The sequence below is a fragment of the Dipodomys ordii genome, unplaced genomic scaffold, assembly GCF_000151885.1.
Source record: "Dipodomys ordii isolate 6190 unplaced genomic scaffold, Dord_2.0 Scaffold72, whole genome shotgun sequence".
In the NCBI taxonomy this organism is placed as follows: Eukaryota; Metazoa; Chordata; class Mammalia; order Rodentia; family Heteromyidae; genus Dipodomys; species Dipodomys ordii.
In genome coordinates this window covers 612,120-637,074 of record NW_012267288.1, presented here as the reverse complement: position 1 = coordinate 637,074, position 24,955 = coordinate 612,120, and the positions used below count along the sequence as shown (strand labels likewise).

Below are 24,955 nucleotides of genomic sequence, written 5' to 3'. Positions count from 1 at the left end.
TTAAATAACTGAGTATACAGTAACCACTTTCTTCATTGCTTTGTTGACCTTTCAGACCAAGTGTTGTCTGTAAACAGAGCTTGTAAGGACACCTTTCACCTCCCACTGGGGCTGAGAAGAGAGCCGCCAGCTTGTTCCTTATTGCCCTGATACACCTGCTGTTTTCTTCTCTTGCTCTCCTTGTCCTCATGGTGGATTTTCTTGGCTCTCACAGAAAATTCTACTGTAGCATTTGCACTTTTCTCAATCTTGGGGAGGAGACAGAGATCAGCTGATGCTTCTGTCAGCTGAGGAACACCAAAGATGGCCAGCGAGTCACCCCAATTCTGTGGGTGTGCGAGGGCTGACGTGAAGACCTGCTAAAGATGGAGTGGCTGCAGCAACGGAAGCATCTCATCGTTCTAACTGACTGCCCAAGTCCAGGGTGCCAGAGTGTTGCTCCTTTGAGGGCCATGTGGACGTCTCCTGCAGACCTTCCCCCTGAGTATCCTACCACCTGCCCTCTCTGCGTGCATTTCTGTAATGCATACACAAGCACACCAGTAATGGGGGCTAGGGCCCCACCCCTACTCATTAACTCATTATATCTGTGGCCACCCTGTTTTCAAGTAAAGTCACATCCTATGGTACTGGTAGTTGGGACTTCACTATATGAATCTGGGGTGCAAAATCCATCATACTTTATAAGTGTGGCAGCAACTAGTATTAAACCCATGTTATAAATACATGCTGTTGAAAAAGAAAAGCTCCCGGATCCTGCTTTGGGAAGCTGGTGTATTCCCTCCTGAGTTGCTGGCTATCATACACTGCAGACACACAGGGGAGCCTTGGGTTTCCCTGAGCTGTTCCGGCCTTGCAGAGAGAGCCCCACGCACGACAAGGGCAACACAGAGCTGAGATGACAAAGTATGACCAGTAGAAGATCGCCCCAAGTTAGCAACGAAGAAAGGACACTTAACAAGAGTTTGGCAATCAGGCCTCACAGATCTTGAATTCAGTACAACTGAGACAGAAGCAAGGTCTGGGTGAATACTGAAAATGGGTGGTTTTTTTTTTCTTATTATTCAAAACTTGCTTTCCTAAGGCTGTCTTCATGTTATACTCCCTTCTGTGTGCTTCCTCAAGCACAAAAACTGTGGAAAAGTCCCACAGTGGACAACTGGTAATGAGAAAACAATGCTTGGTTTTCCTAAGCTGATCTGTGGTCATGACTGGCAGTTACTGTGCTCTTGAAATACCATTTTAAGCTGTTGGAAGATCCAACAGCCTCCAAGCCCAGTGGAGGTAGTTTTAATCTAAGGCAGGCAGTCATCATGATGGATTGGATCTGGCTGAGATCCCTGAGTGAAGATTAATAAAACCTGGTAGGTTTAAGGTTTTACGTGAAGCTTAATAAACTCCCTACAAAGCCCCGAAGAGAAGCGCTTTGCGTCTGTTGCACACTGAGGCCACTAGATGGTGCTCAATGCACATATCAAACCTGTCCCAGGATCCTAGAAGCCAATGCAGGTAGAATCCTTTAAGGGAGCCTCAGAAGGGTTTTGAATTCTTCTGAAAATAAAAAAATAAATAAGTAAAATATCCCTGGATCATATTTATTCTTATGCCAATACAGCCATAAAATACACTTTCACATAGATAGAAATATGTATCTAGAGAGATGATAGAGATGTGTTGTATAGTGTTTTGGTCAACAGCACCGTTTGTATGACCACAGTTCTGAATAATGATGTATTATAATGGAGTTGAGCAATTCTTATGGTCTAGTGATGCCACAGGCATAGAAATGTAGTATCATAAAGCACCACTTTGTGGAAACACTAACATAAAGAATATTATTGTAAAGCCGGGCGCTGGTGGCTCACGCCTGTAATCCTAGCTACTCAGGAGGCTGAGATCTGAGGATCGCGGTTCAAAGCCAGCCTGGGCAGGAGAGACCGTGAGACTCCTATCTCCAATAAACCACCAGAAAACCGGAAGTGGCGCTGTAGCTCAAGTGGTAGAGCGCTCGCCTTGAGCTGAAGAGCTGAGGGACAGCGCCCAGGCCCAGAGTTCAAGCCCCACGGCCGACAAAAAAAAAAAAAAAAAGAATATTATTGTAATGTAGCTTAGCTACAGTACTTTCCACCATCTTATTCAATCTGTATCTTTTCAATCTGTATCTTTGTGCCTGCCAAGATTCCTGCTGTGCATTAAGTATCTGATAAACAAATGAATAATGGCACAGATAAGATTAACTAATCCTTGTGTAATGACTCAATGAACTCACCCAGTCCTGTTCCATCTCTAAGCCCCGTGGTACCATATAATCATAGAACATTAGAAAAGTGAGTCCAGAAAAGAGAAATGAGTTTCCCAAGAGCACACCATCAAGCAAGGCAGATGGTAGATCAGGGACCAGCTCCCAGTTTCCTTCAGGGATCTGTCTGATGGACACTGAACAAAACCCAGGACAGAGGAAGGGTTTTGAAGATGGGCTGGGCTGCCTTGGTGGCATAGAGTGGTGAACACGATGCACACGATGCTGGCTGGGCATGCAGCTTTCAGGTCATTTACAGGTCTAGCAAACCCATCTTTTAAGTTGCCTCTTATAATACAGCTGTACTGCAGAAAAGATGGGCCAACTTCAGCATCTCACTGAAGACACTAAACAGCTCCAAAGTGTCAGGACTTATACTGTTTCTAAATCCCTAACATGGAAGACTTGCTTTTCATTGTGTGTGTGTGCACGCACACATGTGTGTGTGTGTGAGGTATGAACTTTGGGCCTGGGTGCTGTCCCTGAGCTTTTCCCATTCAAGATTGTCACTCCACTGTTTGAGCCATACCACCACTAACACCATTTTGCTGGTTAATTGGAAATAAGAGTCTCTCAGATTTGTCAGTCTGGGTTGGCTTCAAATCTTGAACCCTCATATCTCAGCCTCCTAAGTAGTGAGGATTCTGGGCATGAGCCACAGGCCAATACTTTCTGAAAAGGAAAATGACTGTACTGACAGGAGCACACATCCTCTTGGGAGAGCTTGGTAAGGGGGCAGGAGACGCAAGGGTCGTCACCTTCCTTACCTGGAAATTTGTCTTGTTTTCTGCCAACCTACCAACCACACGCACATTCCAGCACAGCCCACAACAGTCAGGTTTTGGATCCCAACCAATCTGGTGTCTAAAATGGCACTACCAGGCAGAGAAGGAACAAGGCCCCACACCTGATGCCTGGCACTCGAGATGCTGCTGAGCTCCACTCACATGGACAATGCTTGGTTTTCAGGTGCCTCTTGTCCTCTGGGTTCTGCAGGAGCCTAGGCTGGACCCAGGCTGACCCTGGCCGGCCTTCCATGAACACCACTGAACAACTAAAGGGGCCCAGGACAAGTGTTGGAGCCAATATGGCAGCCTGAAGGAGAAGTTAGTAGTTTCTTCTCCTGTCCTTCCAGATCTGCCACAAAGACTCAAGGCGAAGGGAGCAGGTGGAGGGAACAAAGTCTCTGCCTGGTGCCCTTGGTCCTTCCCACCCATGCTCCAGCGGAAGCTGCATCCGGCCCACCAAGGCCAGGCACGTTCCAAATGCTCAGCAGTGGCTGAGGAAGCAGAAAGGCCCAGTCCTCCCTGTGAGCACAGGGGTGTTCTGAGCAGCTACATGATGAACCCCCACAGGCCTGTTGGGGGTGACAGTGAAGAGGTGGGGAGATGAGCAGACAAGGATTCTCAGTGCCCTTGCTCAGGGATGGTGCTGCTCTGAGCGTGGCTTTGCCCATGTCACACCTAGCTCCTGTGAGTGTAGATGCTGTTCCCGAGCACTAAGAATGGGTGGTGCTGGGCTTCCCAAATCTGCCACTCTGGTTTGGACGTCAGGTGTGGCTTACCTGGGTCCGGAAAGGTTCATGTACATTCCCCTCAGAAATACATGCTCAGGAATGAGGTGGAATTGCTGGAGCCCCAGAAGCATCTGAAGAGATCTCCAGGCACCCTGCCAGCTCCATGGAGCCCTACCCCCACCCCAACTGGGCAGGTCATTGCTTATCTTCCCTCTTGTGGGGACCTCAAGCCTGGCAGCAGAGCTTCCCTTGCGTCAATGACAATGCTGAGTCTGCTGCTCATTCAACGTGGTGTTACATCCTTTACCTGTGTCCATCCAGTTATCATGGCTTTGCTCATAACCACAGGGACATCTACAAGGAGCACCAACAAAATCAATGGCATAAGCAGCCTGTTCCCTGGGGGAGCTGAGAGCTAAGGAAGGAGCAGGATGAGGCCCAGCGGGGAGGCTGCCACTCAGCTGTTAGGAGAGCACTTGGTGGAGGGCGTCCAGTGTAGGACAGAGTCCAGGGCAGGTATGGAGGGGCGCTGACAGCTGGGACAGGGGAGAGGCTGGGCTCATGCCTAGCTCACAGATGGAGCCCCATCTTTAGCTCAGAGTGTCCTTGGTGCCACAATGTCCCCAATGGGTGGACAGCTATTCAACAGGACCCTGGCCTGGCAGGCCAACTGGTGTGGACATCTGCCTGTGATTCCTGGGAGGCAGGATGGGGTCTGGCAATAGCCAGAGGGGAGGCTGCAACAGGATACAGGGCTCAGATCCGGATGTTCCTGCTAAGCCAACGGCAGGGATCAGGGAGCACCAAGGCCTTACCTTACCTGATCCACTGTCCAGTCCAGATGCCGTCAAGTGTCAGCATTCTCTAGTTCAGCTCCTTTTCCATCTCTTTGTCTTCTGTATTTTTTAAAGGTCACATGTAAAGGTCACCCTGCAAACACAGAGAACAGTAATTCTCTGGGCCATATCCCAGGAAAGCAAAGGGTAAAACCACTCGCTAGCTCTTTAAGCTGACACAGGCACTGAAGCATTTCCATATCTCAACACCAACGTCAGGATCACCAGATACCCACCAGATGGCGCTAAGGTCTCACATTTTTCTGGCCAGCGGCAAAGGCCTCCTTCCGTCAACAACTATTAAGCAACAAAGGGGGATTGTGTGTGGCACACAGCACTTTGTAGATAACAATTTCTTTCTCACAGTAGTGTTCTGAGGGGGATGGGAGGAATCTACAAAGACAATGAACAGCCTCAAGAGTTAGTTTTCATAGAAGTGAAACATTTTGTCTCTGCCCGTACAGCATAGAGTTGAACTTGAAAGACTGAGAGTACCTTGGGGCTTTTGCCTTGAGGGGCAACAGTTATTTGTGCTTTGGTTGTACTGTGATTTGTGTCAGATAACAGCGTTGTAATTCACATTTCTGTTTCTTGTGGGAACCAGCCATGGAAGGGTCTGGAAGTCCGGGGTGACAGAGTGGTAGGGAAAAGTGTCCATACATCACTGCTGTGCTGGGTACCTTGCTGGTTCCATGGGGTGCTGGGTAGGACTTGAAGAGGTCATTCCACACGGCTGTCATAGAAATGGCTTGAAGCTTGGACTTAGATTTAGACTGTCATTATTTTGCTTAAGCCAGCACTGTGGGATAACTATACAGTAGCTCTGACCCAAGCAAAATTCCAGAAATACATGAGGCTGATGGCGCATTGTTATCCAGCATCCACGTTAGACTTAGTGTAAAGAGAAGACTGTTGGTTACAATTCATGTCCAGTGAGTGTCATATGCCCATGTCTGAGTTTTGGGTGTTCTCTTAGTTTGTTTCCTTCAGGATCTTTCTCATTTCTGTCAGTCACAGTTCCATCCTTATGATGAAATTTATTTATTTATAATTTTTTATTCAATCAGTCATTGGGCTTGAAGGGTTTGGGCACTGTCCCTTAGCTTTTTCATTCAAGGCTAGCACTCTATCACAATGAGCCACAGCTACATATTGTTTGCTGGTGGTTAATTGGAGACAAATATCTCACAGATTTTCCTTCCCAGGCTGGCTTCAAACCAGGATCCTCAGATCTCAGCCTCCTAAGTAGCTAGGATTATAGGTGTGAGCCATAACCTGTCCAAAGTTACCACTGTATTTTGCTTGGATTTATTAATTTTAGTTGTACAAAGAGGTGTCCCTTACACAATGCTTCTTGCTTGAAGTTTTGGGATAGCTTCCTGCTGGGTGTCTTCACTCCTGCCTTTGGTCTTTAAGTTAGCCACCAGAGTGATGGGGTCATTCTTTGCCTTCAGAAGGCCTCTCGTGGTTTTCTCCTTGAATATGTGGGTCTCTAGAGTTCACTTTTAACAGTCATTTGTCATAGCAGATCATGATTGACCATGATAACTTTTAAATTTGATTACCTATTTAAGAACTATATTTAAAAGGAGTCATATTCCTAGATACTGGAGGTTACAACTGCAAGAGACAGAGAGACCAGCACACTTCCACCCATAGCAAAGACGTTCTCTGGCTGCCCTGTTGAAAATGGTTTCATCCTTTTCTGGACACTCAACTCCCTTCCCTGCTTTAGCCTTCTTACTGTTAATGCATGACTCCATGTTTTTCTTGTTTCTTTATGGCTTTTTTTTTTTTTTTAAATCATGGGTTGAAGATCTATTAAGGAAGGGATTTTTGTTTGGTTGTCTTCGCCTAAAATAGTACCTGCCTCATAATAGATGGCCAACAAATACGTATATGATGAAACTAATGCAGGTGTATGCTAACTTGTTATTTTAACTTTAGTTCTTGATTTGTGGAAGAAAAACATTAAGCAAGAGCAATGTCAGTTGAGGGTGACCTGCCCAATCTTCCTTCCTGTGTGACTCTCAATTTTGGGAGGAGCTTGGGGGGGTCAACTCCCACAGAAGTGGTAACAATGGGAGCAAAGACTGGGTAGAATTGCTCAGTGAGTTTCCATCTCTGCTCCCAGTGGCGTGTGAGAGGCTCTGCCCTTCCTTTCACAGAAAGGCCAATTCCTAGGCATTGAGAGCCTCAGAAAACTGGTGTGCAGCCACCGTCACCTTTTCCCACATGGACAAGCATTTTACCAGCCAGGCGCTGCATAGAACCATAGAGCTGATACACTCCCCAGCACACGGGCTCATGGAAAAGGCAGGTCACAAAGAAAGAAACGTCCAGAGAGACTGCTAGTCCGCTGAGGCTAAATTCTGGGGAGCAACAAGCCACTGCCAGATCTCAGTGGCTTTTCATGCTGATGCTGTACTTCTCTCTCAAGTGATACTCCCTTGCCAAATTGAAGCTTTGCTCCATGTGGCCTTAGCTCCAGGTCCCAGGGTGATGGTGTCATCTGGACCTGGAAAAGTGTGGGGCAGACATGGCAAGCATGGTCTGCTTTGCAACAAGCCCCATGGGTCATGTGGCCCTGTTTTCCCCTGAACAGAACAAGACAATGGCCACTCCCTGGAGTCCCTAATGGGACGAGACAGGAGATCTCCCTGCAGGAGGGAATACCGCATGCCCAAAGGTTGCTTGACCAGGACTGGCAGGATGTAGGAATGTCTGTAGGGAGAGATGGAGGACATTCTGCACACTGACTGGTGCTCTGGGCTACCGCAGTGCACACACAGCCAGGGTTCCTGTTTGGTGGGCTCCTGGGCCTCAGGGCCTCTATCCTGGCTGCAAGGTGCCACCATAGTGCGTGGCATTTCTCTCCATACGTTACGCAGGTGGAGGGAGGTGGGACGGTGGCTGTGAGTACAGGGGCAGTGGCAGGCTCTGTAATGCCACCGTACCAGCTTCCTGGGAATGTCTGAGAAACCCTTTCATCCACTTGCAGCTTTGAGTTCCAGAAGCCAAGCAAGAAGAGACAAGACAGGAAAACAGTATCTTTAACATAGTCTTATATTTGGAAAAGCAGTTAAAAAAAACACTTGAAAATACAAGATAAGGTAATGCTTACTTATATAAGTTTTAACCTTATATTGCTTGTCCATTTTTTACATATAAATTATTGCTTCCTAGCTTTGATAAATACACAGCCCAGTCATATATACAGAGGCAGAAAGCCGAGAGATGACAAAGGAAACACTGTTAATGGCAATTCTGGTAATTCAACGGACGTTTCATATTTACCAGTGCGAATAATGGTGGAAAACTACAAGTGTAGTCCCTGAGAAGTTAGGTAGCTATCCCGACGGTGGGTTTCCTATCATCTAAGAGTTAATGCAAGCTGACAATATCACAGCAGCCCTAAGTAATGGTACATTAAAAGGCAAGATTCCTTGCTTCTGGTCATCAATTTCATCCCAGTATTTAATAACAGTGTGATACGAATACAATAAATAGGCTATGCAAATAAATATTACTCTGCTAGAAAATGTTTCGTATATACAGCTTTGCTTTACACAGTAGCTCATTTTCATCTAACTTTTTTTTTTTTTTGGCAATTAAAAAAACCTTTTCTCCTCTACAGTCTGAAGTGAAACAGGCCTGCTCAAAGGTGAGCGAGCTGAAATTTTAAGGACATATCTTTGCAGCAGTGAGAAGAAATCCTGCGTTGAGGGAGGGGTTGCTCTCCCAAATGTTAATGTTTGTGCTCCATTTTAGAGAAGCTCAGTGGGCCATGCCGAGCGATTCAGCACCTGCAGTGTTGAGATGACCTTGGCAAAACTGCAGGGCTGCGAATGAAAGGCTGGCTCTAGGGTGCAGTCCTCCCCAGCCCCCCCTCTCCCCGCACTCAGAGGCTGTTGCGTTTATCCTCATGCCTTTGAAGTCAGGGCATGTGCCATGCTACCTGCTGTGTAGGTAACTGTTCTAGAAAGTGAGTTAATTCCACATATAATTAAGGATACTAGAAAAGTGTGAGTGTAGTCATAGTTCACTGAAACATCGGGGCACTGTAAGACCGCGACAGTGAATGTCTAATATAGTTTATGGGACATAAACTATATTTCTGTAATTTATTTTAAAAAGTTGAGAAGGTTGTGATTCTGCCTATAGGAACCTGTGTTCTGCTATCCTGTACTAACTTCTAAGCAAGGCTGGTTTATTTACTGCAATGCTCACGGATTCAAAGAGCCCCAGCACTGTGGCTGAGTTGTGCTGTTCACAAAGAACATCTGTGGAGGTGTGGGGTCACTGTCTGCTGATGAAGGTGCCATATTACAAAATAGTTTTGAAGCAAATGGAGATTTTATGCAATCACAGAACTCCAAGGAGCCAGAGAAAAGAGCTCAGACACCTTATAGTCCATCCATCTACTAATTGGAAGAGAACCAGGTCTGAAGAGGCCGTGGTGAGCACCTGCAAAGGACTGGGGCTTCTACCCACTGGTAGGAATGTTCTAGTCCTATAATACCCATTCAATGTCAGCTCAGACTCCTCAGAAACAGCTTCCTATGGTACAAAAGCTGGTTCCCATAATTGTCACAGGTTAAGAATCCTCAAAGCTTCTAAAATTTCTGAGTTTGCTGCCTGGAAAAAGAATCTCTAGGAAAACAATAGTTGAATTTCAGAAAGATGTTGAGATTTTGACATTCAGAAGACAAAGATTAAAAAAGCAGATCTAAACCAAACAAAATCCCATTTTCCTTTTGCTTTGGAAGAAAGGGTAGCTAAATACCCTTCCTCTCTGGGCATTTCCACTCATGCTACATGGGATGGTCTGAATAGGTAGTGCAAAATGTGCTTTGACATAATGTATGGCTGTATTTGATCAAGTGTACATATTGGAATCTAAGCAACAGGTATTGAAATAGATCTCCACTCAAAACTAGACCTCTGTAGATAATGTTCTATTTGGTGTAATGTAGATCTAATGTGAAATTAAATTTAAAAATCACAGAGACAAGGCTGAAATGTCCTTACATAGTTACACTGGCTAAACCCTAGTTGCTAGCTTGGAGAGTAGACACAAACAGCTGTTGGCATTGCTAAGAGGAGGGATTTTTAAGTGAAGTCTGATTTCTGTGGACTCAAGCCCTCTAGCGGGAGGATCATGAAGTGTTTTTTACAAGTAGATTAGCCATGGATGGAACATTTCTATAAAACCCTGTAAGATTTCAGGACTCCAGTTTTACATGCTGGACAAGACTGAGTCTTTTTGAAAGTCCTATACTACAATATGTCTGCTTGCTTCTTTCCCACAGAATCTCAAGTTCACTGTGGTTCCTGAGCCCAGGAAACAGCACTGCTATGAAGGTGTCAGAAAAAGCTAGGAAACTGAGCTCGGTAATGAGGCTGAACAAGGTGTTGGAGAGACAGAGGCAGGTCGGTGCAGGAGCCCATTAGATGAACAGGCAGAAATGTCAAGAAGCACGCACGCCTCACACGTTTGCAACACGAATGGACTGAATACATGAAGTAGGGGGCTGCGGACTCAGCAAAGCAACAGGTGTCAAGCTAGCAGAGACAACTGGCTCACTTCAACCACAGGCTTTTTGTTTCTTCGATGGTTGAGGGAAATCCTCTAACCAGTCCTAGAGGACAACAAGAGGTCTTAATTGCTGTAAGAGGCTTAACTGGTACACATGGGATAGTAAAAAAGATTCAGGAAACTACGAGACGCTGGGAATTACAGCAAGGCTCTGCTTTGGTGAGCGCATGGACTAAGGCTCCAACACGAATCGGACATCTGAGTGTTTCTGAGAACATCTGCCAATGATGGAGAATCTCTCCCTTTTCCAGGGGTGCTAAGTTCTCCCCCCAGGCTAGCCTCCCTTGTTGGCAGCGTTCTTGCAGGCTGGGGGAGTTGCCAGCAGGGAGCTGCCCGTGGCGTGGAGGTGCTGAGGCTTCCTCAGGAAAAGGCTCTGTCCTCTCCACACACAGTTATTGAGTGCCCAGTATATCAGGCTCTGTGCTTTTCTGAAAATCATACTGTGCCTAGGACAAACAAAACAAAATGTGCACTCACAAATATAAAGGAAATCCCCAGAAACTAAATAATGGGATGTCTCCTTATTGGGAAAGCCACTTTACTCTATTGTTGCAAATCAGCTGAACAGAAATTCATTTCGCCTGCAAGCATTCATTGCTGTGTGACTGAGAGCATGAAGTGCACGCTTGGGAACTGCCCACCTGCTGGGCAGGCAGGGCCAGAAGGACAGCTGCGTGTCTTCCTGACTCTAGAGGCGATGTAGAGTTTACGCCCCAGAGGCTTCTCCCTTTCCCTGGACAACTAGAGATGCCGTCATGGTCATCATGTTCTCAAAACCTGGCAGCCTGTGGACAGGAGTCTGACACCAGGCGGACTAGACCTCCTTGCTCCTGCAAGCATGCTCTGACTGAAGTATTTGTCACCCTGTCAAGACGCCCTTCCTCCTCTCCCTGCTGGTATAGCTCAAGCTGAAACACAGATGGACTGGATCTACAACATGATGGCAGGACACCACGCTCCTCCATTCTAAGGATGCTCCTGGCTCTGTTCCTCCAGTTCTGAAAGTCCAGTGGAGGGGCCTTTCCCGGTCTGGTGGCTGATGTCACTTCCTGACCCCGCCTTGGTCTCCTTTCCTGGGCACATCTTAGAGTTTACTGATAAAACTCAGCCACTCCTTTCCTCACAGGAAGCAATGTGCTGGGCGGTGGCCTTCCCTTCCATTCACTCCAAGCCAGGCGCTGTGCAGTCAGAGGGGGATGGGCGGGCGGCTCAGGCTCGGGGCTCCAACCTGTGGGAGAGCTCAAACAGGGCCTGCTGGCTGTCGATGACATACAGGTGGGTGACGTAGGACTTCAGCTCTTGGTGCTCCTTTGGGGACACATCACCTCCTATGCGTTGGAGGGAAAAGCAACAATCAAACGCATGTAGGCAGTGGTACTATCTCTAGGAGTGGCAATCCCCGTGACTTCCTGGTAGATTCTCCCAACTCAGCGTCCCCCACATGCGGCACACCCTTCCAGGAGAAATGCTTCCTCAGCACAAGTGAGCCTGCTGTGGGGCAGTCACTCTGGCTAGGCACTAACAGTCTGTGCTGTTAGGAAGTCCTCCTCCTATCCCTCTCCACCATGGGGAAACTGGCACAGCCAGGATTGAAAGCCAGGCCCCGTGGTTCCTGGGCCAGGGCTGGAGCCCCCTACTGGCCAGCCTTTCATAGCAGTTGTCTGTGTAAACAGCCTACACTGGCTTGCATATCTCTGGGTGCAATCAGATCATCCGTTTAGCACATGGTCACAACAGCGGGTTCTTTAAAATGTTTTAAGATCTGTACACTTGTTTAATGTTATTATTATTTGAGGGGAAACATTAGGAAACAGTTGAAAGAAGCGATGCCAGAGCGGAATCTAAGATACAGATGACAGGCAAAGAGGGCTCAGGAAGAATGTGTGTGTGTGTGTGTGTGTGTGTGTGTGTGTGTGTGTGTGAGATGAACCCTTTCCAGAGGAGGATAAGCAAAGGAAGAATGTGTGTGTGTGTGTGTGTGTGTGATGAACCCTTTCCAGAGGAGGATAAGCAAAGGAACTTCCCACTTGGAAATGCAAGGAAATGTCAAAGAAATGTGGGGCCTACTGAGACTGCAGAGTATTGTGTCCATCAGAGATAAGTGCGCGGGCAATGGGCCACCCAGTGGGAATGGGGCGGGGTAGGGGGAAGAGACTATAGCTGTGAGGGCAGCTGGCTCTCCCCCGCTGCTTCTCGGAGGCTCGGGCAGGGTATGACCTGGAGCTCAGGCAGAGCCAAGGCAAGGGCACTGCAGGATGCTGAGCTAAGTTTTACTACAACTTTATTTCTCCTGGTGAAAACCTTTACTTTCCTCTTCTGTGTTTTATGAAGAAATAATTCAGCATTTGTCTGAATTTGGCTTATAACTGTTGGGTTTAATAACAACAGGCTTCCTGGTCTCAGCAAATAAGTTTTTACTATGACCCCAAAACTCGCTATTATTTTAAAATAAGAATGCACTTCTGGAAGATATTAAGACTTTTGGTTTGAAACACATGATGGCTCTAGAGCCAAATCTGTTGTTAGCTTGCAAGCAGTAGAATGATGGTGGGGGAGCCGTCTCACCATAACTTAACCCTTCATGGCACCTGTTGGTATTACTGGCCTCATTGGTATTACCTTATTTTATCCTAAATACCAACACTGGAAGCTAGGCCCATACACACTGTTAAAATAAACTCCAAAAATTCAGTTTTATACCAGTTTTTTTTTTTTTACAATTTAAAAGTGAAGTACTTTTTTTTATTATGAGAATACTGTACAGAGGAGTTACAATTACATGAGCAAGATAATGAGTATATTTCTTATCAAGCATTGTTGCCTCCTCTTTGTTTCCCCTTCCCATCCCTTCCCATACTCCTCCCCTCCCCCACCCGATCCTCCCCCCACCCCTTACCAAAGTTGTAAAGTTTGTTTTTCGACATAAGGACTTGTACATCTCATTGTTGCAATGGGTCCACCTGTATCCCTAGTTAAACGATTTGTTTTTTCCCTTCCCCTCCACAAATTATACCAACATCAAATACAGTGAAAGCAGGGGTTATACTGTGGGGGAGGGACATACAAAGCAACACCGAAATCATCTTATAAATATGATAGAAACAGCTGCATGAAAGGAAAAAAACACAAAAAAACATGTGAATACTTATCTTGGGGTTCATTCCCCTAACATCAACTTATCTGACCTTTTCTGCTTGACTCAGACATATACTAGTTATTGCAAATAAGGGAAACCATGGGACCTATGTTTCTTTGGGCCTGGCTTACTTCACTTAATATATTTTTTTCCAAGTCTTTCCATTTCCTAACAAATGGGGCAATGTCATTCTTTCTGATGGAGGCATAGAATTCCATTGTGTATATCTACCACATTTTCTTGATCCATTCATCTACTGAGGGGCATCTGGGTTGGTTCCATATCTTAGCTATGAACACCAGTTTTTTTTTTGTATACTAGTTTTTTTTAAGGTATATAAGTACTAGAACATAAACTGGTTTGATAGTTATTTAAATTTCTCCTTGTGTTATATAGATTCTCCTTTGATGAAGAGATTCAAGGCCAGCCAAGTCAGTACATATAACATGAACATATGAAACGAGAGTCCCTTGAATGAGCTGAATATCCTGTAATCCCCTGGATATGAAGGAAAGGTGAAGTCAGACTCATCAGCTTGTCCATCTGGATGGACCTCCAATGACAATGTTATTGTTGCTATTTATATCTGCATTGTATTGCATACTTAATGAATTATACAAGTGTATATCAATGGTACTTACATGGTACCAAAATAAATGATAAGTGATATGGTTATCTATAAAATTAGATCATGTATTTATTTATCTATTTATTTTTTTGTCGGTTGTGGGACTGGGTGCTGTCCCTGAGTTCCTTAGCTCAAGGTGAACACTCTACCACTTGAACCACAGTGCTACTTCCGGTTTTCTGGTGGTTAACTGAAGAGTCTCACAGATTTTCCTGCCCAGGCTGGCTGGCTTTGAACTGCGATCCTCAGATCTCAGCCTTCTGAGTAGCTAGGATTATAGGTTGAGCCACTGGTATGCCAGGCTTGGTCATATATTTATAATTCTCCTTTTCAAACGGAGAACTTTGGTTAGGCGCAGTGGCTTTTGGTTGATTTATAATTCTTGAGCTTGACTGTTTATTTTATTTTTACTTTTGTGCTCATCTTTCGTGGCTGATGACTCTCTGCACCTCCAGGGCTCATGGTCCCCCTTCACTAGGCTGCTGCAGGACTCCGCTGCCCAAGCGAAGCTCCCTATCTCCGTCCTTCCTGAAATATGATGCCTGGAATATTCCTCAGTGTGGATTCTACCAATGTGTTCTGAAGAGTACTTTTTTAGCTGAAAGGCAGCTGTGGACAGGAACTACAGCTGGAGAGAAGAAAGATGATGGAAGGCTGCTTTATAAACTAGAGTCCTATTCCAGGAAGGCCCTGAAGAAAGAGGTGAGGGGAAGGACAGAGTCACCTCAGCTAAACTCCCAAGCAGGTCTGGAGTGGTAGGCAAGTGAAGCCAAGATTTTCAGGGGCAGGGCTGAACCGGGTAGGAGGGGGAGCGAATAACTGACCACAGTCACAGCCAAATTGCTTCTGCAAAGGGGTCATGTTTTGGCCACATCTTGTCTTTCTGACCATCCCAAACAAGCAGTGAAGAAAGCAAGAGCATAAAGCGTGCACACCTTATTCCTCAGAGTGATGTTGTATGTGCTGTTTAAACTTGTGACCACCTAGCACTTGGGGTTTGGTGACAGTCAACACTCACACACAGTTGATTCACATCCCCTACCTGCTTTCAATTACTTACCAAACTGGTTAGCCCTGCAGTGTCTCAGGGTTCTGACGGTGTCTGCAATCATGTGCTGAAAGGCAGAAAAGAGCCCATTAGTCAACAGTCCCTTAGGTGTTGCTAAAGCAGCAGTGCCTGCTGGGATGGATGGACACCTAACACTTCAGGTATAAACCGAAGAGCCTCCCCGGCCCCCGGAGCTGCAGATGATTTTTAATTGGATATACTGAGCTTGGACTGCAAACAAATATTTAGCCTTTGGCCTGTGGAAACAGCTCCCAAACTGGGTTCCACAGATTCTAAGTCCTGGGAAAGGAGACTGTAAGTAAACATAGCCCTGCACCAAACCTTCTGACCACATCTCCTGTGCTTTCCCTGCAGGTGAGGGCAAAGTCTCTGAACAGCGTAAGATCAATCATGCACCCCAGAGAGCCTGGCAAGCCCAGCGCTTGACACGTGGCACACGCATGACACAAATTTTGTGGCTTACATGGCAGCAGGAAGTGAGGTACTTACGAAAGAATAAATTCCTGTAACACTGACATCTGCACAAAGAATGTTTTCTGCTTATGACTGACTATCCTTCCTACTCCTCTTTTGATTGCCAGGAAAAAGTCTTCTGAAAACTGCAGCTGCTTTGGAGAAGATTCCCTCCACCGCACACTCATGCATCTGTGCCACAGCCTTCCTTCCACTCACTCTTTGCTTCTTTTCCACAATGATGATGTTTGTGTTTTGATTTGTTTTTTAACCTCTTGTTTTGGTGTTTGGTCTCTTCTGGGTTGAATCCAGGATTCTGCACTTGCTAGGCAAGCGCTTTACCACAGAGCTACCACCCAGCCCTGTTTTGTGTTTTGGAAGAGACCACTTTCTACTATACTTTCCCTCACACACTTGCCAGACAGACCATCTTTAAATACCATGGTCATTATGTTCTAGCCCTCTGGTGAATGAGAGCAACTTCTGACGTTGTTTCAGATTGAAATTCATGTCATTCTATTATACAAGAGTCAAGTTGCTCCTGATCTGCACCTCCAGATACCCCCATCTTTCCAGGGGCCACTGTACTTCACATCCTGCCTGTATACAAGGACCTAGGATCAGCCACCAGAAGCCAGCCCTCCGTGATTACTGCTGACAGAACAATGCTAACACACACACACACACACACACACACACACAACCTTCTGCTTAAAATCTGGCAGGATGACAGAAAAGCTCTTCAAATATGACCCACTGATTAAATTGTTCTCACAACTGGGCTGCTAATGTACTTCTTCTCAATAGTGGAAAATTAACAGTGATTACAGCAGCAACCCAGAAGCATTTGTGAAGGAAATGAGACCTGACTCATGTCTGTGCAAATGTATTGTTCCATTTCCTTCCCCACATTTCACCCCTATTCCCAGGACACCTTGCTCCTTGTGTCGGGCTGAGGCGACACACTGATTTCTATCGTGTGCCAGCTCAGGCAGGGCTGGAGCTGATGTGAGGGCGGGTCAGTGCACAGTGGCACTGCATTCCAGTGCTGGTTCCTATCCTGGGCTTTCGGTGGGGAAGAAGGGCGATGCTCTTTATAGTAAGATGGCACTTTTAAGCAAAGGGAAGCTCTTTGTTTCCCTGTCATTTACTAGTCTGGTATGAGAATACAGAAAGTTGTCGAGGCAGCAATGAACTTAGCCCGGGGAACAAGAGAAGTTTTATGAGACCCACTGAGTACGTCTGCACGTGCATGCAGTCTGCTTTAGTGCATTGGCCAGTGTCAGCTAGATGAAGATAATACCCTGAATTATCTGTGAGCTGGCTTAAGTTCATATGCATCATAAGGAACTTCCTTCTCACAAGTGAATTCACTCCGGTTCTATCGGTTTGTGTTGGTGAGCCACGGCCTTGTATGAACACCAGAGAAACCCTATCTTTAGCAAGGAATGGCCTGACGCTGCTCCAGGAACATCAGTCTCCTCCAGCCTGAAGGTCAGCACAGGCCGTTGTAGGATGTGAAACTGACTTCTGTCCAGGCCTCTGTGTGGAAGGGACAGCCTGGGGCACATGAGACCCGAAGACCATCTACTTGGAGAACCAGAAAGTCACCAGACATGCTTTGTCTGTTCACTGCTGTGCCATGCACAAGTGCACCTAGTTCCTTAACCTGGAATTTCCTTAACCTTCCTTACATCACTGACTTCAATTAAGATCACTAATATTTAGACTTTCTGTTGGTCCCTATGGTAGGCTGGAAGTCTCAGCCCACCAATGCACACTTGTAGTCCTGGCTCCTCAGAAGTGCCGGGAGGATGACAGCTGGAGGCCAGCCTAGGAAGGAATGATTAAGCTTCTAAAAATTGTTAAGATTCTATCTCAAGAAACAAGCCAAGCATGGCGGTCATGTCTGCAGGTAAGAAGATTGTAGGTCCGTGCTGCCTTAGGTATACAGCGTAAGTGGTAGAGCACATGTGTAGGCCCTAAGTTCAATCTCTAGTACCAACCAGAAAAAAAAAAAAAAAAGAGGAGGAAAAGGAATGAAAAGGCTTCAGCTGGATTTCTGGAGAAAGCAGAAAAAGGTCACATCTATGGTGGATCTAGAGAGGGTGCTGGAACTGTTCCATGGCTTTTCCCCATGGTTCCTGTAAGGAATTGTTCTTACTCTGGCGACATTCACTGAGGGGAAATGACAACATGCACTCACGTTACTGGTTCAATGTAGAGAGAAGGTTGGCTACCAGCCTGCTCGGAACAACAGGGAAGAGTCAGCTTGAGCGTATAATGATCCCCACTGGGTCCCCGCTGGTCACAGGGAAGAACTTATTAGGCCTTCAGGAAGATTCCACTAGGCTGTGGGATACACTTTACCCTGCATCTTCACACGTGCTCTTGAAAGCTCACCCACCTGCGCTGCCCAGGAGGCTGAGTAAATAGCGATCAAAGCTTCATACTTCTGCAAGCCTTTCATTACTACTTAACACTAGTGGTGAGGGCTGGGAATGGGCGACTACAGCCTCTGCTGGTAAGGGGGGTCCTGCAACGTGCAGGGCACCACAGAGCCACACAAAACACGTTCCCAAAAGACAACATTAGCCATGTCTAAAGGTGGGTTAGATTGGTTTCTACAACAATGAACTCTGATTCTAACACAGTGTAGGTAGGAGACATTTTAAAAGTTACTGACAGGGCTGGGAAGGTGGCTCAGTGGTAGAGCGCTTGCCTTGCATGCCTGAGGCCCTGGGTTTGATTCCTTAGCACCACATAAGCAGAAAAAGCCGGAAGTGGCGCTGCGGCTCAAGTGGTAGAGCACTAGCCTTGAGCTGAAGAGCTGAGGGATAGCACCCAGACCCAGAGTTCAGGCCCCAAGACCGGACCCCCCCAAAAAATGTTACTGACATTTCCACGTCATTACCTAGGCCAGAAGACATCTTCACAGTGCTTAAAGGGGAGCTATGGAAAGACAGTGGCAGATGTCCCTTTTTGAGCCCAGTCAGTGGGGTGGGGAGCTGTGTGAGAGCGGCTCGGCTCTCCCTGCATCGTCTCAGCACACGTGGGTGAGCTGGCCTGATGATTAAAGCAGCACATGGGGGAGGCAAAGGTTAGACGTCAGCCCTCACTGGACTTGTCCGTACTGTTCTGGTCATGGTCAATGGCTCCTGCCTCAATCCAGCTTCTGTCAAAGGCCTGCCTCAATCTCATAGGGAGCAGGGGTCAGTTCCTGAAAGGGCTCCCCAAAGTCCATTACCATGACTAGAAAGGTCATTCAAAGGTCTGGATCCCTGGAGTTGTGTTACTGGGAACATATTTAGCCATGACAGAACAAGTCAATCATCTGTGATACTAAAGTTCATCTGTCAGAAGGATGTCTGTCTCTCTAGAATATCCTATATTCCAGCCACTTAGCTCTGTAGGCAAGGATAAGCCTGAAGGGGTTAAGAGGTCACTGCAGGTCAAAGCCCCTGAGAGAACCTAGGCATGACTCCTGGCATTCAGGGTGAAATATGGCAAGACAGATTGGGGTCCCCAACACATGAGCAGGGAGGCTAAAAGAGCGGACAAGGGGACGGCTCTTCCCTTTACATGCAGACCCTACAAATCCCAGTGCATATGCAAGCTCAGGGCACAGACACACTTCTTCCAGTAGGTCTCTCTCCCACAGTGCCTTGACAGCATGCGTACAAGGTATCAGATTCTACCTTCGAAGCAATAAAGCTCAGTCTTAAGGATAAACTCCTGACAGGAGGTTTATGTTTTTAATTTTAGTTCCATAACACACATTCAACTACTAATGCAGTCTAATGAAGGGGCCTTGTGTGTGTGTGTGTGTGTGTGTGTGTGTGTGTGTGTGTGTATGCTGGGTCCTGGGGCTTAAACTCAGGGCCTAGTGCTATCCCTGAGCTTTTGTGCTCAATGGTAGAGCTCTACCATGTGAGACACAACTCAACATCTTTTTTTGGTGGTTAATCAGAGATGAGAGTCTCATGGTCTTTCCTGCCTGGGCTAGCTTCTAATCACGATCCTCAGAGCTCAGCCTCCTGAGTAGCTAGGATTACAGGTATGAGCCACTGGCACCCAGCTTGAAAGGCCACTTTAAAAATTAAAGTGGGGGGCTGGGAAGGTGGCTCAGTGGTAGAGTGCTTGCCTTGCATGCATGAGGCCCTGGGTTCGATTCCTCAGTGCCACATAAACAGAAAAACTCAGAAGTGGCGTTGTGGCTCAAGTGGTAGAGTGCTAGCTTTGAACTAAAGAGCTGAGGGACAGCACCCAGATCGAAGTTCAAGATCCACAACCGACAAAAAAAGGTAGATTTTCATATTTGGTTCTCAAAATGTTGTTAAAAGTCAATTGGAATATTCTGTGTACTGACTGTTCAACATGTAACAAATGAGCTCCTGGAAATGGCATGGTTAGTAGAAAAAGATATTGTGCAGGAAAGACAAGCAATAATAATAAATATTAATAAAATATACATACCAGTTTTTCAAAATTGACAAGATTATCCAGAAATGTTTTATTTCCTTCATGAATAAATGTTACATCTGTAAGTTAAAAATAAAAGAAATATATGCCATTAGGAATGGATCATGAAGCAGGCTGAAGAGCTAAGAAACAATGCAACACAGGAATTCTTCTAACAAGATTATTCCATGCATTTGGCATGGCATGTTGAAACTGAATCTATTGTGCTACTTGATGTGAAAGTATGTAATTTGTGTGCTTGTATTTGTGTGTGTAGTATAATACAAATATAAAAACATATAATAACACCAAATACATATAATGTACATATATGTAGTCTCAAACAACATAATATCAATATACAATCATATCAAAAGCACATATTTTATGCTCATAGTGAAGTATTTGACTTCAATCTGTTTGGTTTAAGAAACTTAAACCTTTACGTTTGTAGAACAGTTGAGTAGAATACTCACAAAAACCATTATTTTAACATTAATGTGTTGGCTAAAAGACAAATCCTGGGCAATGTATATGCGACTTGCTTTTTTTTAAAACTGATTTAGATTTCTTAAATCTATATGTTTAAATGGGAATTTTTTATTCCCCAAACTGATGCCTGATTGTGTATCAGAAGTAAGTAAGGAGAGAAACAAATTGAAAAAGGTGGTGTTCCCAGCCCTATTTATAGAAAGAATAAGGAAAATAGGATGAAGGTACATTTTTGGAAGAAGCTGAGTTTGGTTTCAATTCACTAGGTTCAAAGTAACTGAGGAGCCTGGGGTAGAACTTAGTGATCGACTGCGTGTTCAACCCATGTGAGGCCCTTGGTTCCCTCTTCATCACCAAGAGAAAAGAGAGAGAGAGAGAGACTGAAGCTATTCAATTAAAAATGTCCTTCTGGCACAAAAGACAAAGACATGCCTCCTTAGGACATAGATATCTGGGAATTAGACATGTTAAAGATAGCAACTGAAGCTCTGAGAGTAAATGATGTGCAGGAAGCCAGCCTACAAGGTCCATAACTGAGCACTAGACAAGGAGCCCTGTGATAAGTACACTGTAACTTAAAGGGATGCAAATATTCACATTCTGTCACAAATGTGGAAGCAACCAAATAAAAACAGCCTTAAAAAGTCGTATGAACCTGACAGAAAAGAGAGAAAAGACAGCTTGAAAACTCCCACAAATAGAGACCATATTTGCATTTACTTGCTCTACTCCCTAGGGGCTAATATATGACCGGTGCTAAGGAGACATGCTCCAAAACACTGGGCCACCAAGCATCAAGACTGTCTTCCTGACAGCAACACCAGAGACATGGTCACCACACACACCTGTACAACTCTTCCCCCAAGACGTTCCCTATAGCCAACTTCCAGGATGGCCTGCCATGTTTTCATAAGTCCCTTCCCTTCTTTTTCTCTTTTAAACCAATGTCTGCATAGGTAAATGATTCCCAATTAGCCACACGATCTGACAAACCCTCTGGTTATTTTTATTATCTTTCACAGTTTTGTTTTCAGGAACTAGCTGTAAGCTTTCATGTTGTGACATAATATTTAGAAAAGAGTTGTCCACAGGGTTTGCTTTTACAATTTGTATGTATCAAATATAATATGGCAACACTGTCTTCCTTAAACCCAGCCTGAAAGCTTGGCTTCTACTCTTTCAGGGACAACTCCAGATTATAAGCCATCTCTCAGAGTTGCTTGGTTCCTTGCCACACTGTGAACAAGGTTTTCCACCCTCCTGCCCTCCAAGTTCCTATAGTGAAAATAATGTCAGTTGTAGTTTGCATCAACCCATCCAACCTTCACAAAAGCCCTAAGGGGCATGCATGTGAAGATACCAGGATGAGGAGGGCATCCATAACTGAGTAAGCTCCCAGCTACAAGAGCAGAGCCAAGAGTCAAACCCAGGGAGGCTGAACTTCCTCAATGTGGTACCTCTCAGGAACTAAAAATTGAGTAAACTTGGGCTTATCTTGCTTCCAGTTCCAGACAACCTGCTGCATGCTGGGTATCAGTTATCTCTCCACTTTGAATGTGTTCCCATCAGCACTCCTTGTTGTATTCCTGCCCGTTTTCCATCTCTCCTGAGTGTAACTTTCCACACCAGTGGAGGGCAGCAGTCTGGATGCTGTTCTTGCTTAATGGTTGGACTGATGCTGGGGTGGGCACTAGGCCGGGGTGGTGAGGAGGAAGTTAGGGAGAAAAGGCTGAGGGGGTAGCTATAGGGCCAGAGTCTGGCAGGGGCTCCAGCTGTAGGAGGGGTGTCAAGTGGTTAAAGGTTTTGATGTGGTTGAATGGCAGGTGCATTGATAAGAAAAATGAGAGACAAGACAGGAATAGGTGAGCTTAAAAACTGAGATATGGAATATGACTTGGAATCTGATCCCTATTACCCAGAAATATGTAGACACGCTTTAAACACCTCATAAAATAGAGCTGCTGGTTATAAGGACATGGTTTGCAGAGATGGCCAGTGGTAGAGGAGAAAGAAACACAAAGGCACCTCAACATCCCTTTCCTTCAAATACCTCATGAACGTACCACAAATATCTCTAACACACACACACACACACACACACACACACACACACACACACATCCTACAGGGCCCTCAGTTAACACTCAACCACCTCCTCACTATCCACTCTAATACAAGGGATCACCATCACCAAAAGTCAGCTTCCCCAAGTGCTGCTAATACTAAGGCCTCCCATTGATAACTCTCACAAACTTGGTAAGTTGCCTGCTTACTGGGAACCATTTTAAAAAGTGAAACATGGAAAGCTTACCCTTTTTCTAAACACATTCAATTTTGTCCTGTTTGCTAATTTAAAAACAACACAAAGTAGATGGTATAAAAGAGGGAAGAAAAGAATTTTCACTGGAAATTAAGGTAGGTGCTGTACAACAGTTGGTGTTATGCCTTTAAAATAATTACTTAAAATTACAGTTGTGTATTCTTTCTTCCTCTCTCCTTCCTTCCTCCCCCTTTCTCTTTCTCTCTCTTTCTTTCCTTTCTGGTGCCAGTATTGGAGCTTGAACTCAGGATCTTCAACACTTCGTTGGCTTGCTTGCTCACAGTTGGCACCCTACCATTCCAGTCCAAAGATTTTTGGTGATGCTAGGTCTTGACTCTGTGACTTTGAATATGCTAGGCAAGTGCTTTATAATCATACAGCTATACACCAACCATAGCCTTGTTCTTTAGGAAAAAGAGACATGTAACTCTCAGCCAACAGAAAGGTCTAGGTAAATTCAGATCCAAGCTAAGATGTACATAGGAGACATTTGGAGGGGAAGATCCACTGATAAACAACAGAAAGCTCCTACCCTACCTCTTTAAGTTAAAGGGATTCTGTAAGATACATTACCTTAAAAGAATGTACTGTTTAAATTTTTTTCTGACCCCAAATCAATCCTTTCCTATATCTGTCCTCATTTCCTATAGTTCCCTGTGGTGCCTAAATGATTCTTTGTGCCACCATTCACGTTCCAACTAAAGGCATTTCATTTTACAAATTAAAACAATGAGCTTGACTAAACTTACCTTAAAAACAAATAAATACAAGAAGCTCAAATGAACTTTGAAATTGTTATGTTAGCATTGCAGCCTCTCCTTATTTCCTTTATTTGTATTGAAGGAGGCATCCTGTGCGCCTCAGAACTGTCCTAACACTACTTCCTTGTTTCATAGGGGCTCTGGCTCAACACTAGGTGAAGACCCAGGAGAGAGCCCAGGCTGGTAACACCAGCTGCATGCCAGTGGGGGCTGGCCATGGGAGAGACGCAGAAGGATGGCCAGGCCAGCTCGAGTTACCGTTCCCAGGCAGCTCATTCCCACAATTATAGTTATGGGTACAGTCACATTACCCTGAAATAGCAAAGGCTGGATGAAGAACTCTTACAAAGCCCCTTGAAAGAATTAAAATATGGTCAAGAAAAATTTGTAAATCCCTGTTTTCCTAGGCAGCACATGGGTAAAGATGCACACAGAGTGCTGGGACCTCAGGCCAGATCCTAAAGAGCTCCTTTTCAGTAATGCTCAGGTTTTATAAGACAGACCACAGAGATATCAGTAAGCATAGCTGCCATCTTTCCTGATGACTTCTATGTGCTCTACATGAGAGGCCGGTGGTGTACCTTGGAGCTGTTAGATACTTTCCTAATTGGATTTCACTCCTTGAAAACATAAAGTACACTCTGTACCAGTGACTTTTCACACACTATACTGACTTGTCATCTAAAGAAATCGCTCACTCCACACCATGTATTGGGTGGTTGTCTCTGAAATGCAGGATGGAAATATGGAGTGCGAATATCACTATTGGGTTCCTTTCATCAGCCTTATTCTTGTTTGAAATAAGTATATGGTTGACTCAAAGAAAATAATGCAGGTTAAAAACTGGGTGCTGCTGGGTGCTGGTGGTTCATGCCTGTATTCTTAGCTACTCAAAAGGCTGAGATGTGAGAAATGAGGTTTGAAGTCATCCTGGACATGAGATTTTTATCTCCAATTAAGCAGCAAAAAGCTGGAAGTGGAGCTGTGGTTCAAGTGGTAGAGTGTCAGTTTTTAGAGAAAAAGCTAAAGGACAGCACTTAGGCCCTGAATTCAAGCCCTAATATCAGCACACATGAGAAACAAACAAACGAATGTTGGTTTGTAATGTCAAAATTATTGTAAAGAGAGAAACCAGCAGTTTTCTGCCCTCCTTAGTTAGAAGGATGTATTCCTACAAGACAACATTACAAGGCATAAAAGATAGGAAATCCTTACCTTTAAGTAGTAAGGGCATGAATGGGATTTTTGGTGGCTTCATCTTTTTGAATGCATCTCTGTAGGCTTTGTGATTTAGGGAAGGATCCTGCCAAACCAAGCAGATTACAAAGAAAATGAAAAAAAAATCAATGTGCTGTTGGAACAATTTGCGTTATAGTTTGAACATG

At 45.2% G+C, this 24,955-nt stretch overlaps 1 protein-coding gene across 1 annotated transcript in view; it reads right to left on the bottom strand.

Annotated features, from left to right (window-relative positions):
• Nucleotides 1-8,485: 8,485 nt before the first annotated feature.
• Nucleotides 8,486-24,955, bottom strand: part of Rapgef5 (Rap guanine nucleotide exchange factor (GEF) 5) — a 188,198-nt gene continuing 171,728 nt past the window's right edge. Inside the window, exons 21-24 of the mRNA XM_013024051.1 lie at nucleotides 24,786-24,873; nucleotides 20,013-20,077; nucleotides 15,075-15,129; nucleotides 8,486-11,578 (exon numbers count right to left, since the gene is read on the bottom strand). Of these exons, the coding sequence (XP_012879505.1) occupies nucleotides 11,460-11,578; nucleotides 15,075-15,129; nucleotides 20,013-20,077; nucleotides 24,786-24,873 (327 nt within the window). The 3' untranslated portion in view covers nucleotides 8,486-11,459. The remainder of the gene's footprint in view (nucleotides 11,579-15,074; nucleotides 15,130-20,012; nucleotides 20,078-24,785; nucleotides 24,874-24,955) is intronic.